General features: G+C 40.3%; 1 protein-coding gene across 3 annotated transcripts in view; it reads right to left on the bottom strand.

The window, feature by feature from the left end:
• The window catches only part of gls2b (glutaminase 2b (liver, mitochondrial)), a 58,862-nt gene that overhangs the window by 36,812 nt on the left and 4,204 nt on the right, over positions 1-17,846 (bottom strand). For 2 of the 3 annotated variants that reach the window (XM_076268399.1, XM_076268398.1), the window contains exons 7-19: positions 16,963-17,021; positions 14,365-14,397; positions 14,150-14,208; positions 13,882-13,948; positions 13,233-13,283; positions 12,288-12,464; positions 11,881-12,012; positions 10,197-10,289; positions 4,446-4,481; positions 3,903-3,964; positions 3,578-3,654; positions 3,095-3,158; positions 373-439 (exon numbers count right to left, since the gene is read on the bottom strand). In XM_076268399.1, the coding sequence (XP_076124514.1) occupies positions 373-439; positions 3,095-3,158; positions 3,578-3,654; positions 3,903-3,964; positions 4,446-4,481; positions 10,197-10,289; positions 11,881-12,012; positions 12,288-12,464; positions 13,233-13,283; positions 13,882-13,948; positions 14,150-14,208; positions 14,365-14,397; positions 16,963-17,021 (977 nt within the window). The remainder of the gene's footprint in view (positions 1-372; positions 440-3,094; positions 3,159-3,577; positions 3,655-3,902; positions 3,965-4,445; positions 4,482-10,196; positions 10,290-11,880; positions 12,013-12,287; positions 12,465-13,232; positions 13,284-13,881; positions 13,949-14,149; positions 14,209-14,364; positions 14,398-16,962; positions 17,022-17,846) is intronic. The other variant, XM_076268400.1, reaches the window with a different exon arrangement.

The raw sequence follows: 17,846 nt of genomic DNA, 5'->3' as shown, positions 1-17,846 counted from the left end.
ATATCAACCGTAGGCCTACACACTTGATCGCTATCACATAGATGAAACCACGCTACGGTTCTTACAGTAACTGACTCACGTTCACGTTGATCTCTATAACTGTTAATTTTTAGTAGCCTATATTCGAACCTATCCATAACCCTTTTTTGCTATTTGACTCATCATTTTACATACAAAAATATAAATAATGTCAGACAGCGAATTAGTTATTATTTAAAAAAATATATAATATTTTTTTTAAATCTATCTCCTGCCAGCAGGGGGTGCTGCAGCAACCTCAGCACCCCCCTTCCCGCGCCCTTGTTAACTGTCGTATGTATCTCTGGTCCTAGAGTGCAGGCTGACTGTAATGCTGGAATGATTTGGACGTACCTGCAACAGCTTCACCACCTCATCATTGCCAAACTGCATGGCATCGTCCAGAGCCGTGTTACCCCATCTAAAACAGCCATATTTAACACCTTATTCATTCCTAAACCAATGTCTAAAACAGCCATATTTAACACCTTATATATTCCTAAACCAATGTCTAAAACAGTGGTCTCCAAACTTTTTCTTCCGAGAGCCAGCTCACTATGCCTGGCTCTAAGAGAGGGCCAGAGACTCGGAGTATATCAGTAACCATAAATAGCTTAGCGCTGTGAACAAAGGCAGTCTACCTTAGTTGAATATTCCATTACATTTAATCTATAGGCTATTGCAATTTAATACCATTGTTATCTGTGTTTATATTGCCATCTTGCCATATCAGTGTAAAATGTAGCTCAAATGAAATAATACTAATAATAGCATTCTCAAAACTATAAGCAGGGAGTCCCAAAAGTATATTTTGAACTCTGAACTTTAGAACTAGTCTAAAACAACCACATTCAACTCCTAATTCATTCCTAAACCAATGTCTAAAACAACCATATTCAACACCTTACCGTAATTTCCCAACTATTAGCCGTGGCTTATACATTGATTTTGCAAAATTTCTTCAGCTGTGAGGTTAATACACAGGGGCAGTTAATATGGTATTAATATGGTTTTGTTTCTTTTAACTTGCATAAAACATTGTTATGTGGCTTTTACACAATGCGGCTAATACACAGGAAATTACTGCAATCATTACTAAATCATGTCTAAAACAGCCATATTTAACACCTTATTCATTCCTAAACCAAAGTCTAAAACAAAGCAATATTCAACGCCTTAATCATTCGTAAACCAATGTCTATCAATCTAATGGTACATCATACTACACACACATGATGATGGTTAGAAGGCAACACTTAATGAGGGTAAAAACAAGCATATAACTAAAGACTGTCCACAGAGTTCAATACCATTTGTGAACTTGTGATTGTGAACTTTTCCAGACAGGTTGAAAGTGAATGAAAGACCTGTGTAGTTCCTCTTAAGGCTCTGGTATGGTCGTGCGTCACATTTGCGCGTGTCCAAGACGTGCGTCATTTTTGCCGTGGACGTGAAGCATGCTCCAATTTCTGCTGTCCTGAATGCGCATTAAATCGTTAAGGTTAGCGCCTGCGCACTACGGATTAACTGTGATACTCTGCCCCACCAACTGGGGGCGGTACGTCGAGCCTGAAAGTAGGACACAACCACCAAAGAAGCCTGAAACGCCTGAAGAAAAGAAGAACGTGGGATGTGCGAGGCGAGGACTGAACGAAGGAAGCTGATGAAGGAAAAAGCACCACGAGTACGTTCGCCTGTCTGCTGGGAAGTTTGATAAGCTGGCCCATCGCATCGCTCCATTTATCATCCACCAGAACACACACAGCACACCTGTTGGTATAGCTGAGAGACTAGCTTAGCCTACTTGCTTATTAGGCTACTTAGCCTATAGCTAAGTGACTCGGTGCTGCAAGGGCAGCAATACTGGTGCGATAGCCTACAAAGTAAAGACATTTTTCTAAACACAGCATGGTAAGAAAGAGTTGTGCGTAAGTTACAGATGTCCTCAATTAAATTTGTATTGAGTCTTCACACCTGCCTCATACCAAAAAGTATGAACCAAAAACCTGTAAATATGACGTGTCAATAAAAGTTTTGAAGTAACTATTTGTGTTCATGTATAATGTCTCACTGTGATGATGGGTGTATTTAGAGCGAGAGAGCCTAGGTTATTCCTTCAATTATTATTATGATAATGCATCCGGTGTTGACAGGCGAGTTTCGAGATTAGAGTTCAGCATTGTTCAGGAGTAGGCTAGGTGTAGATAGATACCTTTAATTGGCTCTGGGTTTCGCGATTTGATTTCAGCATACGCTCATTTTTAAAAGATGCATTTAATCCGAAGTCATGTCAGCTCTCTATGCAGGGAGTAGGGCTGTCACTTTTTATTCGAACATGACGTGACGTGAAATATCCGTAGTCGAACTATAATTAAACTATTCGGTTTTTAGTGCTGTGTAGCGCATTTCTACAGTCTATGATTACTTTTATTTTATTGTTTGCCATCTCATTCAGTGCTATATGATCCAGGGCTCATGACCAAATCAAGCCAATATAATAGCCAGTAGCCACAATGAGCCCATGCAGCCACCCTGTTTCGACAATGAAAGGTAACGCACAGAACGGCCAGCAGACAGATAATTACGTCCCCAACTCATCTAAAATGTGGTGTCTTGAAATACTTTGGGTTCTACACCATAGATGGTAAAGTGACCGTTAAATATAATGTTAAAGAATGTATCTGTGGATTGTGGCTTTACATCGGTTGAAGTTGACTCCATGTCGTGGTGTCTCACGTAACTCAAAGCCAGGCAAGCTGAGGACAGGCGCTCTGTTCCATCGTCGTTATGGTAACCAAACAAGTCTTCTTCTGTCTAGGTGTGTTTCTACGTTTAAGTGTTGTTCTTCTATGTGGTCCACCTACTGGAGGGGAGTGTTTACAGCAGTTCCGTTTCACACATGCGCAGTCTACGCGTCACTTTGACGCGCGGTCTTAAATTTCGGTCGACTCAAAGACGCAACGCATGCTGTAAAAATGACGCAATTCTCGTCACACGCTCACCAGTGCCGCGTGCGCGGGACGCAGACGCGGGACCGTACCATAGGCTTAACACTACACGTCAGCTCTGCCCTTACCTGTCTTTCACAAAAGGGTTGACCCCGCAGACTTTGGTCAGGAACTGCACTACCTTTGCATGACCTGAGAGAACAACAACACACCGATGAGACAGGAAGTCAACTGAGAGACGCAGTGCAAAAGCAGGAGGGCTACTGCCAATGTTAAAGAGGCTGGATGAATAAGGAGAGGATGTACAGAAGCTTAAGGTTATACACTGTCATAAACACATGACACTGTCATGACACATGAACCCTAACCCTAACCCTAACCCTAACCCTAATTCTAACCTCTAACCCTAAACCTAATCCTAACCCTAACCCTAACTTGTTATGGCAAAAACCGAATGTCACTTAATAACAGAAACGTTGTGCCATAAACGTTTATGACTTGTTTATGACATGTTCATGACAGTGTCATGTCACTCTTATGTCGATACTGTCAAGTAAAGTGTAACCGGAACGGCTACATGTCATTTTGTTGAGTGAGAGGAGAAGGCCCACCTTCAGCTGCTGCCACATGCAGGGCTGTGCGGGAGTCGTAGTCCTTCATCTCCATATCTAGAGAAGAGAGAGCAAACCTGGGGACAGGGTTATGTTAGGGTTAGTTAAACAAATATGAAGGAGAAGTGTTGGAAGGAGAAGATAAATGTTTTACTTTTTTTTATGAATAAAATGTCTATCACATTTATTCACTAGATTAGAATATTTTCCCTAGTGACTGTTGTGCCAGGAATTACAGCTGGCATATACAAGTCTGCCTAGGACAGACAATCATTTAGAAACTGGACAAACTTCAGAATGTGAAACTTGTATGTGTTCCTGTTACCTTCTTAGGGCAGATACGTCTCCACTGTAAGCAGCAAACATCAGATTCACTATGGACTTGTTCTGTGGAATTACAACATAATCCATTAACTGCTTGGACTGTTTCAAGGTTTGTCAGAGATTTAATCTAGTGTGTTTTTGCCCATATGGCCATAGGCATTGCAAGCCAGGGGATGGGGGTGTTATAACACCCACACTTTTGCTGAAACACATCCCCCCCCCCCCCCCTCCCATTTTTTGTCAGATTAAAATGAAACAAAAATGTACACAATGCTCCCAGCAAGAGTTGGAACTCTGTATCTGAAAACACACACACACACACTATATACCCAACACACACACACACACACACACTATACACCCAACACCCCCCCCCCCACACACACACACACACACTCATTCATAGCCCACAAACATAGGTCTGTTAATTTGATTGAACGGCCATCCAGCCAATCACAGCAAATCTATCAGTTAGCGTCAGTGGAGAGTGAACCAGAGCCGCTCTGATAAAATTCAAAAAATGCATTCAAGTAGGCTACGAAACCTGTATGGCTGCTTGGGTCTTTGAAGAAGAGGGCTTCTGCAGTCAACAGATTTGAGGTAGAATAGAAATGATAGAATGATAACTGTTACTGCATCATGCTAAATTAGTAAACCAAAATTCACTGTCACAATGTTGCAATGTTAGTTATTCTACATTATATCCACGGAAGATTCTAAACCAGGTCAATTATCCTTCTGAGCTTTTATAACTAAGTTAACCATACTAGCCAATGTGGAATTATACTGTACAGCAACTAGCAAGATCCGTTAGTGCCAGTGCCTCCGTGTTTTTTGTTTTTGTTTTGTCTGGCAGTCTCTTGCAGCATTTTATGTCCCTATCATAGAGCTTTTCTCAAAGGGGTTTTTATTTTTGTCATGCAATATAGGATGCATGAAATGAAAAGACAGGGGAAGAAGAAGAGTGGAGACTCCTTTTTGAGCTAAATCATGTAAGTGGAGTTGCAATGAGATGAACTTGACGTTGTAGCTACTTCAGGCTTACAGACAGTATTGAGCCTATACAATTCAAATTTCCTTAGTGTAGCATAGCATTAAAGGAAAATTCCGGTATTTAGCACTTTGAGTCCCTTTTCTGGTTTGTTTTGGATGAACTAGAGTGGTGGACACCGAAATGTTGACGATTGGTCCTGTCTCGACTTTTCTGACTCGTTTTGGATCGCCTTTGACTAGTCAGAGTGGCTGCCTACAGGCATGCTCAAACATGTCCTAAAACAACCCTTAACGTTCATTTTCAAAACTGTGCAACTCAACGAGTGGTTAGTGGTGTTCGTTGATTATTAAAATCAAATATATCGGCGCAATGTATGATTTCCAGCCGTCTTATTTGCTATTGTGGAACTATTTTTTCAGACACCTCACAACCGCGTATAAACTTCCGCTCAATATTTGAGCCTGAAGCATAGATGGTGGCGCAGTAATATCAACGTGCAGTGAGTCTTCCAACAGAAATCAATGGGATTTTACAAAATGCCAAATAAAACACGACAGAAACTGTATTTTGCTACGCTACTTGTTTTGGAACATCAACGAACACCACTAACCACTCGGGGAGTTGCACAGTTTTGAAAACGAACGTTAAGGGTTGTTTTAGGACATGTTTGTACATGCCTGTAGGCAGCCACTCTGACTAGTCAAAGGCGATCCAAAACGAGTCAGAAAAGTCGAGACAGGACCAATCGTCAACATTTCGGTGTCCACCACTCTAGTTTATCCAAAACAAACCAGAAAAGTGACTCAAAGTGCTAAATACCGGAATTTTCCTTTAAAGCAACACCAAAAAAACTTTTCCTCTGTCACACGCACTATTTGTTTATCCAGCACCGGCTTTGGAAATAACGATGTCCACAGACAAGGTAGAATATGTTGCATGATTTTATTAAAGTACGACGTATTGCGACATCAGATGCAGGTCAAATTTGTAGTTTCTTATGTCTCATTCCATCAAACTACAGATCCGCTACCCAATCTGGCAAACTTACATAGTGCGGTTATAGCCGATAGAGGGCCGCGAAGCAAATACAGAAGTGCCGTTCACCCTGTTACAAGTTGATGAACCACTGAAACGATTTTGGAAACATTATTTTAAGGTACAAAAAAACTCTTTGGTGTTGCTTTAATGCTATGTTAGGTAATGGTAATATTTAGGTAATGGGAGACTATTTTGACCTTGGCAATTCAAGTTATGTTAAGTCCCACTCCAATAACCCTTCCATTATTGCTGCTTCCTGCAAGTTTAGCATAGGCAGTTGCATCAAACATCAACTGAAGTGAGACAGGAAAAAGTTGCTGATGTTGCACAGAAGCAATCAAATAAATACGGTTTAAAATATTCCATAGTGTTTTTTTGGACATTTTAGCATGTTTGTGAAAGAGAGGCAAGTGTGGGTGGGGGGGGGGGGGGTGTAGGAAAGTGAGGGAAGTGGGAATTCCGAGACAGATCAAATTCCACAATTTCATTGTAAATGTTTTAACTTGGATGTCCAAGGAAGATGTGTCCAGCATAGGGCTGGGCGATATAAACGGTATAAGCGGTATGCGATAAAAAATTGGCCAACGATGGAGATTTTTGTTATACCGGCATATTGCGATAGGTCATTATGTCATCAAATTGCAACACGCTTGGCCTGCCGGGACCGGTGTTCCAGTTTAGATGGTGAGCAGTTTAACTGGTGATATTTGCATAAAATCAGTGAATATTCAACAAGACCCTGCCTACTTCTTAATCTGCTCTGCCTCCGATAGTGCAGGTTTATATTAGGCTACATTTTCACGAAGTGTTTGCAAGTGAGACAATATAACGGATATCGCTGAAAACATCACCAGTGTATGTCTAATACATGTCCGTTTAAGCATTATCCACAAATATGACACATACTGAATGAATGGAAAAAAATAAAACTAGCGATCTAGCTGGGATTCGAACCACGCATGGACAAGAAAGTTGATTGGATTAGCTTCTACATCGTCTATACCACTACACTACGAGCCGCTGAAACCGATGCCAGATTTCTATGTATATATTGAACTGTTAGTCAAAGTTAACACAGGTTAACATAAGTGAGAAATATACGCCCATGTTAACTGGTGCCATCACAATTTAACATGGGCATATGCAAGCCTCAAAACAACAAAATAGGTTCATCTTTGCCTCACATGCCAAAACCTAACTGATGTACAACAAACTGGCATGTCCCACTAACACTTTATTCCGTTTTGGGGGTTAATAATATGAAATACGTCAGTCATGTGCAAAAATTATCATAACTTAGTGTCATGTCTCGGTGAAGTTATGCAGTGAGCTGTCTAATGATTTGAAGTGAACACATGAAACTTATTTTCTCCGAGTTAAATATTATTTAATTTGTTGGTCCTAATTTGACGACACAAAATGGTTATCATGGTAGCATATATTACAAAACTTTGATGAGAGAGTTTTATGACAGATGTTGCTGTTTCAGATTCCCACGTAGCCTAAATTAGAAAATAGTTTAGCCTACTTACTGCTCGTTCAGCACCCTGTTGCAAAACATTCACTTAGCCTAGATGTTTGCTATAATGAATATCTTGATCGATTGACAAATAAGCTGTCACAAGACAACATAGACCTACATTCATTTAATAGGAACACCATGCTATTGCATAGACACAAAATAACCAGTGGTGCAATTGGTTAGCAGGGTGGACTATTGCTGCTAGCTTGCTATTTTAGTGAGCAGTTCGAGGCCTAAGTGATCTTCATAATTTTTGCTTTCTGCACAAAAAACGAGCAACGTCTGATAGGGTCATTTGTTACTGTTTGTGATGCAAAATTACTGAGGCAAAATTAATCTGCATTATTCAAGGCATGCATTCGCTGTGTTTGCTCATGTTATAGGCTATCACCAGTTAACATGGACATCAGGATAGTTAGTAAGCTAGTAGACTAGTCTAATAGACTAACAACAAGTGTTGCCCTCTGTGGCATAGTGGTGATAGTGCTTACTGCTTAGAACATTTTGCCTCAGTGAGACTCATGTTCGAAACCCAACAAAACCTTCGCTGATTTACTTTGACACATTTCCTGTTTGCACAATATTTTGTGTGGATGCTTAAGCAGACATGCATTATACATAGCGATTCCCGCATGTTTTCGGCAAGATCTTGCTTCATATTCTGATGCACTGTAGGCTTGTGAAAATGTGAATCTCCAGCACTGGAAGGGCGGAGGCAGAGCAAAGCGTTGTTAACAAGTAGGCAGGGTCTTGTTGAATATTCACGGATTTTATGCAAATATCACAAGTTAACCTGCTCACCATCTAAACTGGAACACCGGCAGCAACCACGAGGAGGAGGCCACAGGTGTTGAAAAATGGCTGCGAGCGGTGAAGGTATTGTAACGATTTGATAGCGACACAGACAGTTGTCCAATCACAAGGTTTATTAGCTGAGAACGAGAGCAGGGACACAGACCCAGAACACAATACATACGGAGCAGGTCAAGTAGGCTACACACACACGCTACACATACAGGGGTGGACGCAGCCCCCCACACAAAAAGGATCACACACGAGGGAGAACTAAAAGGGAAACATATCACGATAAAGACGCTAACTTTAGACTTATAACTTAGGAGAAATACAGACATAAACCCCCAAACAGGGTAGGAATTTCACGGCGGCCACGTCGTTGCCTCTTGCGTTGGCCGTGAGGCCCATAGATAAATATATAACCTGTCAAAATAATCTAAGCATTCACAGCGCAAAATAATTGAGTATTTTACGCAGTGGAGAAAGTGACTGCGCAAGAAAGAAAGTGCGTCCAAATTCCATTAATCTCAGTTGAACTACTCGCGAAGTAGCCTATTCATCACACAGGCATCACAAGTATCACATGAAAGAGCTTTTTCTCAGCTTTTAAACGATGTTACCGATAATTGCTTAGTTGAACGGTTCGCGAGAAAAGTAAATAATATAATTCAATTTAATCATACATTCTACTGAAGGTTTTGCGTCCCATGATCTCCCAACCCATTCATCTCGGTGGAATACTTCACGAACCCTTCTTTTAACACACGACAAACCATATATCAAAATAAACAGCAGACCTTACCGAACACAAAGGTGTAAAGCAGTCCCCTGTACAGTTAGCCGTTCCAGAGTAATCCAGTTTTGAATTTGCAGTAAATTTCGACATGCATGGATGTCTCCAAATTTGGGCTTTAAGTTTTACAATGTGTTTAAATTGTTCCACATGATTTCATAACGGGCCAAATACAAAATAAATTTTACAAATATCGCCTAGATATTGGTAAATCAGAGGACAGCTGACTGAGTTTGTGAAAGTAGCCTTAGCCTAATGATCACAAAATGCTAAGCATGCATCTAGGCTATTTGAGTTTTTTAAAGCTGAGCTGTGGTTAAATTGTTCAATACATGATTTTATAACAGGCCAAATATAAAATAAATGTTATATATAGCCTAGATATCTGTAAATATTAGATGATCAGATGATTTACAGTTCTATGTAATAGGTCATGTTTCATGTTTTTGTAATGTTTCATACAGTGATGCCGGTCTACTGCAGTGAATAGGCTAAATAAAACTTTGATAATTTTTATAGCCAATACATTTTTAAATAAGTAACAATCTTGACTATTTTATGCAAGAACCTGCTAGACCTATATTGAAATTCACACACCAAATTATACCGCAATATATACCGTTTACCGTCTGTGTCCCAAATTATACCGCAATATGAATTTTAGGCCATATCGCCCACCCCTAGTCCAGCAGTCAGGAGAACGGGCATGAGGAGGAAGATGAAGGAGAAGGCAGACAAGAAGAAGCAGAGGGTGAGGATGAGAATAATGATGAAAGGCTAGAGTAGAGGGTAGCAATAGATCATTCTGCTGTGGCAATTGCTAACCAATAGTTCAATAAACCCAACCAACCTGATCCCAAAATCATTCTCAAGCAGTCATTTCCATACTGTAGCCTACATGGCATTGAATATTTATGCCAAGGGGTATAAATATCAATTCTTCTATTTTGCTGCTTTAGTAGTATTATTTGCATGGTTTTATTTGCAGAACAGATGTAAATAAAATGCAGAAATGCAGTTATTTGTCATTTGGCTGGGATTATTTCAAGGGGAATTTTACTTCCCTATCCCAGACGGTTAACTCCTGGGAATGCTGACTTAATGACAACAGGGACTTGGGGACACATGGTAGAAAATGAGAGAACAGGCTCACCCGGTCATCTCCAAACTGCCTGCGAGGGTCTTGCTTCTTCACAAAGTGTCTCAGGTTGTCATAGTTGTGAAAGTTGAACAGGGACACCAGCTCCTACAAGTGAAAGCAGACATTTTGAATCTTCAAAAACATACCATCCAACAGCTATCCAATTAGTTTAAGTGTTTTAATGCTACTTCTTGCAGCGCTGCAAGATTGAACGCGCTGATTTCATGTTACCGGACCAGGAAGCCAGAAAATGTTCTTCCTACAGATACAGGTCTTGTTATAACCTCTCTGTACACTTTCAAAGTTTACAGTACTTCGGTTTGTCTGTAGAGACCCTCACCACACTACCACAGAAGTGTAATTATATTTTGAGCATTGTCAGTGGTATAAAATAGCGTTTTATACTTGCTAAAAACTCCACCAATTAACATAATTTTGCTCTCATTCAAGTTTGAAGTTGTAAATAGACCCTAGTTTGTTTTTACTCTGGAATTACACTTAAAATTTACATAGGACGCCTTTGGGCCCTATCATGACATTCTAAAGTGCATCGTCACTCGTCAAAAGTCTATTCAAATTTAGTAGGATGTCCAGTTCACATTGGGAGGGTTTTCGTCCTCAAAAGTGGAGCGCATGGCGTAACAAGGTGTTCCTAGGTCTTTTAATCAGTCATATGGGTGTGTTTGGGGCGTAACATCATTTTAAACCAATGAGAATGACATCTGTCATTCCCTTTAACGGCGCAACGCGCGATATGTCAGATAAATGCATCGGTATTTTGGCATTCAACGGCGCATTTGAAGGAGGCTGCTTGCGAGACCATATGGAATAGTCATTCTTAAACCATGCTTTACTAAAACTTAGCATAGCCTTCACGCATTTGCACTCGTCTATTATTTGAACTCATTGGCAAAGTGAAACTAACTTCACCAAGGAAGTCAGTCAACGACAAGACAGTTATATGCAGTTACTTTCACTATTGACTGACAATGGGTTACCATCGAAAACATAGGCTGGAAAAAGCAACACTTACCCTAATGTTGCTCAAATGACTGAATAAAACAACATTTATCCTGCAGAGGAGTTGCTTATATCTCGTGACAGTGCGTCTTCAGCTGTGCTCCATACGTGTCTCTCGCCTCTCCCCTAATCACTTTTAACCGTCATTACCAATTTGCAAATGATGGTGAATAACTACTCATCATGAGATGTACAGTATTTCGTAATATATTTATTCTAATTATGTTTAACATTGTAATCGTGCAATTTGTAATGCTTTGCATGGACGTGCGCTGGTGTGCGTTCATGAATGATAGAAGGATGGTGCGTGCACCTGCCAATATGACTGTTGACATGCGCTCTTAAAATAGCATATGAACAACTCGCCATTGACTGCTGACCAGGTTTAGGTGGTGTATGATAGCGATTTTTAGAGAACGCGCCAGGGCCCGCCCTAGGTTGTTAATTGCCACACCCCTGGGCGCAATGCTTAAAAAATAAAGGTGCAAAATACCGAATTCAACTTCGCGCGACTGAAAAACGAACTGTACGCCATGCGCTGGTGCCCCAAAATATAGCCCTTTAAGTTTGTTAGATACATCCTAAAACTGAGTGAATGTTATGGTTTCTCTGAAGCTCAGTCAGGAGGTGGTATTGATAGATAGACTAGCATTTCATTAACCAATCAGTGTCTCACCTGGCAGAAGTGGATTCCCCGGACACTGTTGCCCACCTTGTCCAGAGGTGGTGACCAGCACATCATGCCCATGACGTTGGGAACTACTAGCAGGACTGCACCTGACACACCTGACTTTGCAGGTAAGCCCACCTGATAGGGTAAACCAGATTAAACCAAATTATGAACAATAACAATTATGAAGAATTATCAACAACAAAATCACCAAAATTAAAGTTCTCACTTTTCTTTTTACTTACTTCTGTGACTATTTTATATAATACTTGACAAAATATTTACATTTATAATTAGAATTGCATACCTATATATTAATAGAAGGTGCTGAAAACACCCATTTCTTAATCTGTTCCCAGTCATTTAATGGAAACTATCAGCCAAAATGGAGAAGAAAAAAGAGAATGACCCACATGAAAGGCAAACTGGCCGGAGAAGTCGTACATGCCGCAGGAGTGCATGAGACTGAGAGTGTTCCTGACGGCCTCCGCGCTCAGCACACGCTCGCCTGTGATTGGACAGATGCCGCCGTTGGCCAGTGTAGCTCCCATCACACTTCCTGACTCACAGGTGACCTCTATGGAGCACAGCTGAGCCAATTATAGGCCAGGAAAAGGGAAAATTTCAATTCAATTTCAATTTAATTTCACTTATAGACCGCCAAAACATTACATATGTCTCATGGCGCTTTACAGAGTGTTAAAACATTCAGACAATGAACAGGTCTGAAAAACAGGAGATCAGACAATGACGCATATCAAGTGATTAAGATGAGTACTTCAGACATTACCAGACAGTCTATAAAGGTTTATGGTAGAAACAAATGATGAAGATGGGTAAAATGAGGGATCAGTGAAAATCAGATGAAAGGTGCAGAGACCAATACAGGATGGAATCAGTACACTCTTAAAACGACTGTGCTGAAAACACATCTTTGTGTCCAGATAGGGAAAACACAGTTTGTGTTGTTTACCTTTTTTATTTGTTACACAATATGTGTTGAAAATAACACAACTTGTGTTTTTTTAACACATCTCTGTGTCCAGATAGGGACAACACATTCGTTTTAAGAGTGCAGTGGTGAGGATGACCAGAGCACAGTAAACAATGTGTTTTGGTGAATTGAAAAAGCCTACTAAAACGATAGCATTCTGACTGAAGGATCACACTATGTAAACAGCTTTAGTAAAAAACTATTCTGGCCTGCTGTGTACTTACCACTAAAGGAAAAAGTGAGATTTTATATCATGGACTGGAACATACTTTCCATGTCTAACTAGGTCAATTGTTGCAATATATGAATATCACATTCAAGCCAGATATGAGGGAGGTACTGTATGTCTGACAACGGCATTTACCTGGAAGTAAAAATCCAACGCATCGATCATCTCTGCCCCATGTGGGAAACACTGCATTAGAGACATAAGAAGACACTAGCATTAAAACATTTTGACTCTCCCTTCCAATACCGTGTGAAGTGCGAAGTGCGAAGTGCGAACGTTTTGCTCTGCCTTGCATTCAAAAGACTATTGGAGTCTTGATTGATTTGGAGAGCAATAAACCAGAAGAAACGGGAGCAAGTGTGTGTGGACATTGGATTATTTAGTGCGTGTAAGACAATTTGATTTCCCCCTGCTTAGCCCACCGCGGCTTCTGAACAAGTTAGTTAGTTGGATCTGGTAGCCGCAATATTTGTACACAAAAGAATAGCCTTCCCCCATGCAAACTGAACTGAAGCGCAGGTGTCAGGTAGGACTAATTAAGACATCCAATTGCGCACCACACACACCCAGCGCCACACCCATGTCCCATAATAACCAATAAACAAAAAACACAAATCAAAGTAAACCAATACCCATAAAGTTTATCATAATGAAAAGCAAAATATAAAGAAAATATTTTTGGCTCCTACAGTAGTATTTGACAGAAAATCAGCACAGTATTCAGATGTAGCCAGAAATGGCATACAGCATTCTAAATAATACTGAAAGGCACATAATAGCTAACCCTCTTCTCTTTCAGGTAGTATCCAATAGCAAAGTTCCTGTCTCCAGTTTCCTTTTCCGACTGGAACCTGTAAAGAAGGGACACTGGTTGGTAGTGTCAAAAACTAGCAAGCTGTTATTTATACTGGCCCACGACTACAAATCCACTCATTCAGGACTTGAGGTTTGTTGAAAAATATCTATATACACAGTATCGATAAACAAAAAAATGCTTTAAACATTCTTTAAAAGGCACCAGTGGTAAGGTTTAGCTTCAATTGTCCACTCACGTTGCATTACTGAACCCCACATACTCCTGGCCAGCCATCTTCTTCACAAAGTCCATCACCTGAAATACATGGACAACACTAGCAATGGCCTTTAGACTCATGATAAATGACAGTGCCGAAATAAAAGTAAGTTAACAAAATGTTCAAGGGGAATGTGAGAAATGCTAAAACTAAGTGCTAAACGTTAAGTTAATATGGTAAATGCTGATACTCACATAGTCAAACTTCTCTGCCTTGTTTGCTCCAGGCTAGATGGGAGACATGTACAACCAGAAAAAATATAATTTTAAAAAGGAACTAACTGTTAAATAAGGCAATTTTTTATCACCACAGTAGTAAATTATTATTTGTAGCCTACACTAACTAGACATTGTTGGTCTACTGTCTATCTATCTAGTAAAAGGCATCCTCATGGAGTGAATTACAACTGATTGGTTAATGTATTGTTTACGTTCATTTCACAGATGTGTTCCAGTCCTCCAACTGCTTAACTAATGACTAGAGACTAATCTCTGGTTGCTTTATGGAGCAGTGCCACGTAAGCCTGCATAGGTTAGAGATCATGTTCATGTGCTGCTAATGTGAAGTAACACTGGCATGCTCAGACTCAGTTCACAAGGGTGCACTCCTTAAATCCTCTATCAAGATAGCAATAAAGATCACAGCACACATGCTAAGACTCTTCAAATTAGAGGGAGTTATTTTTAGTACAGCAAACACAGCTATTTTAGTATATAGAATGGTTAGGATTAGTTTATTATTTTGACCACGGTTGCTGAGGGTGTACTGGTCTATAATGATTATTATGTTGATGTTATTTTCCTCATAGCATGCCATTACAGTCTGGAAGTAAAATATCCATATTGTGGTATTTTATGCACAGCACATGTTTTCTGAATTCTATGCTACCAAATTAAGGGTTCACTGTCATGAACGTGTCATAAACAAGTCATAAACGTTTATGACATAACACTTCTGTTAAGTGACATTCGGTTTTTGTCATAACAAGTTAGGGTTAGTATTAGGGTTAGGTTTAGGGTTAGGTTTAGAGTTATGGTTATGGTTAGGATTAGGGTTGGGGTTAGGATTAGGGTTAGAGGTTAGGGTTAGGTTTCATGTGTCATGTACAGAGAGGCAGTGTAGTACAAACTCTGCTTGCCCTCGTGAAATACACAGTCACGGCCTACTACAGATCACATCACACATGTTAAGTCTCTTCAAATAATTAGCAACTCCCAATCTGCACATCAAATGTCAAACGGCACTTCCCCTGCTCTCAAAGGTTGATTTTAATCTCTTTTAAGTGCTAGCTGTCATCCAATCCTGCTCCCTACACTGCAAGAATGCCCATGTCTTTATCAGCTCAAACAATATTCAACAACAACATTCAACACATTTATATAGTGATCTGAGCAATTTTACAAAAACTGTTCTACAATGTACAGCATACAGCATATAGCAGAAAAGGACTAAGGACCAGGAAAAGTTTAGTGAAAGTCACTAAACAAAAGCACAGTTCATTTGAGTTGTAAAACCTGTGTTCTGAAAAAAGTGAGTTTTAGAAAGGCTAAATGATTGTTAAGTAGAGAATGAGCTTATGATTTAGCATCAGCATCAAATCCAGTCGTATCACAAAGGCAATAGCGATGTTAAATACTAGTTATAGCTGTATTGTATTAAGAAGAGGCTGTTGTACTTAATACTAATTACGGCTGTGTTGTTTAAAGAAGAAGCTAAATCTCACCAACACATTCCCTCCATTTCCACCAGCACATAAACGAATGGCAATGGATTAGATGAGGTGTGGGTAGGAGCTCATATTAAGTGACCTAAATATCCCTTCACATACAAAGCTGTTTGTTTAAACCTGTCATGCCTGAGTGTTTGCAGTCGGACATCCACGCTTGGTTTTCAGCACTCTTCTCCGGGCCTCGTATTTGACGCCACAAATCCGAGCAAACACACACCCTCGCTAGTTTATCAGTGATTGGCTGGACTAGACGGATACGCTCGTACACTCCCCCACCGATATCACATCCACACACCTACTCACTCACCCACACTTTCATTCCTTTTTCTATATTTTTTCTTTCTCTTTTCCTCCTGGTCTCTCTGTTGCGCTCTCTTTCTTCCTTTGATTAGTTGGACTTAAAAAATACAAACACCCACACTCCATTATCCATAGCTCATCCACCTACATCCCCCCAAAAACACACACACACACACAGACTCTCTCAAAACTGAACTCTACTGACTGAACTCTACTGACAAACATACAACCCCAGGCACCCATGGCTCAATCCCCCCTCCTGGTCAGAGCCAACTGACTGCTGTCAACAGGTGTAGCTGACACCTTTTAGGTCAGAGTACGCCTCGCCCCACATTTTACTCACAAGTCAAAGGTTTACAATGACCTACGGGCTTAGTTTAAATATTATCTCTCTTTATTTATATTTGTTTTACAGAAAAAGTGTGTACGTGTGTGTGTGTTTGTGTATCTGGCTGCCTGCCTGCCTGCCTGCTGTACGTCAAAGCTTGAGTCTATGTACATACAAGGGAAAGAGCATGGGTGAGTGTCCTTAAGATCACTTATGTTTTGCACATCTATGTTCGTTTTAATATACATCCTTACATACATTTCAGTGGGTTTGTCTATATAAATAAGATTCATTCCTTATAAACATCTTAAAACTACTTTTAACATCATCATTATATCAGAAAATAACCATATAATAATGTCAACATACAGTAGACCTAGTAGTTAGTACTTAAAAGGTGGAAGTGTTGCTTTCTAGCATTCATTTATAGTTTACCTTGATGAGAGAGCTTATGACAATGGCTCCAGCATTGACCATGGGATTGTGTGGTTTATCTAAAAACAAAGAGAAGAGGACATTAGAGAAATGCCTCTCATAAAAAGGAAAAAACGCACGCACATCCCGATCTAATCCTGGGTGCTGGACAAAACACTTACGATGAGAGAGAGGGGAAAAAAGTCCGCAACACCAGTATATGCTCCCAAGTTAAAGTTTATTTACCGTGACGTTTCGGGCCAACTCAAGCCCTTCATCAGATGCTGTGATTGGATAATTACTTGCCTGTGTAACACCACTGTGTGATCATGTGATCACTTAATTGTACATATATGGGTGTCTTTGGATTGTTGACTCACGTCTGATGAAGGGCTTGAGTTGGCCCGAAACGTCACGGTAAATAAACTTTAACTTGGGAGCATATACTGGTGTTGCAGAAATGCCTCTCATCTCATAGAGATGAGAGAAGAGAGGGGAAGATAGAGAAGGAGATGGGTGGGAAAGCGTTTTCCTAAAACCATTGCCCAAACAAGCTGGGGATGGTAAGGCACTAATCGGCAGAGGAGAGGAAGTTGTTGACTCCCGGTTACAGTGTGGATCTCTACACGGTATAAATACACTACTACCTGTGCAGACACGCTGAGATCTAAGAGTAATAAAAGAGAAGGCAAAAAGAGATGAGAGAACGACAGCAGAAGGACAGATGATAAGGCACAGGAGGGTAGAGTACTGTGTTTGACAGTGTGGGCAGGTGTAAATGGAATGGAATAAAGTAGGAATAATTAGCAAAAAGAGGACAGCAGTTTACATCAGGAAACAAAAACAAAACTGACAGTAGCAGGGAAGAATAGAGCAGAGGTGAACAGCAGAGGAAAACAGAAAAG

Source organism: Alosa pseudoharengus, unplaced genomic scaffold, assembly GCF_046254945.1.
Source record: "Alosa pseudoharengus isolate Yale_2024_CS ecotype anadromous, Long Island Sound unplaced genomic scaffold, YU_APseudo_1.1 YU_APseudo_1.1_scf_5, whole genome shotgun sequence".
Lineage (NCBI taxonomy): Eukaryota > Metazoa > Chordata > Actinopteri > Clupeiformes > Clupeidae > Alosa > Alosa pseudoharengus.
The sequence above is the reverse complement of the archived record's forward strand: the minus strand, read 5'-3'. Positions and strand labels throughout refer to the sequence as shown.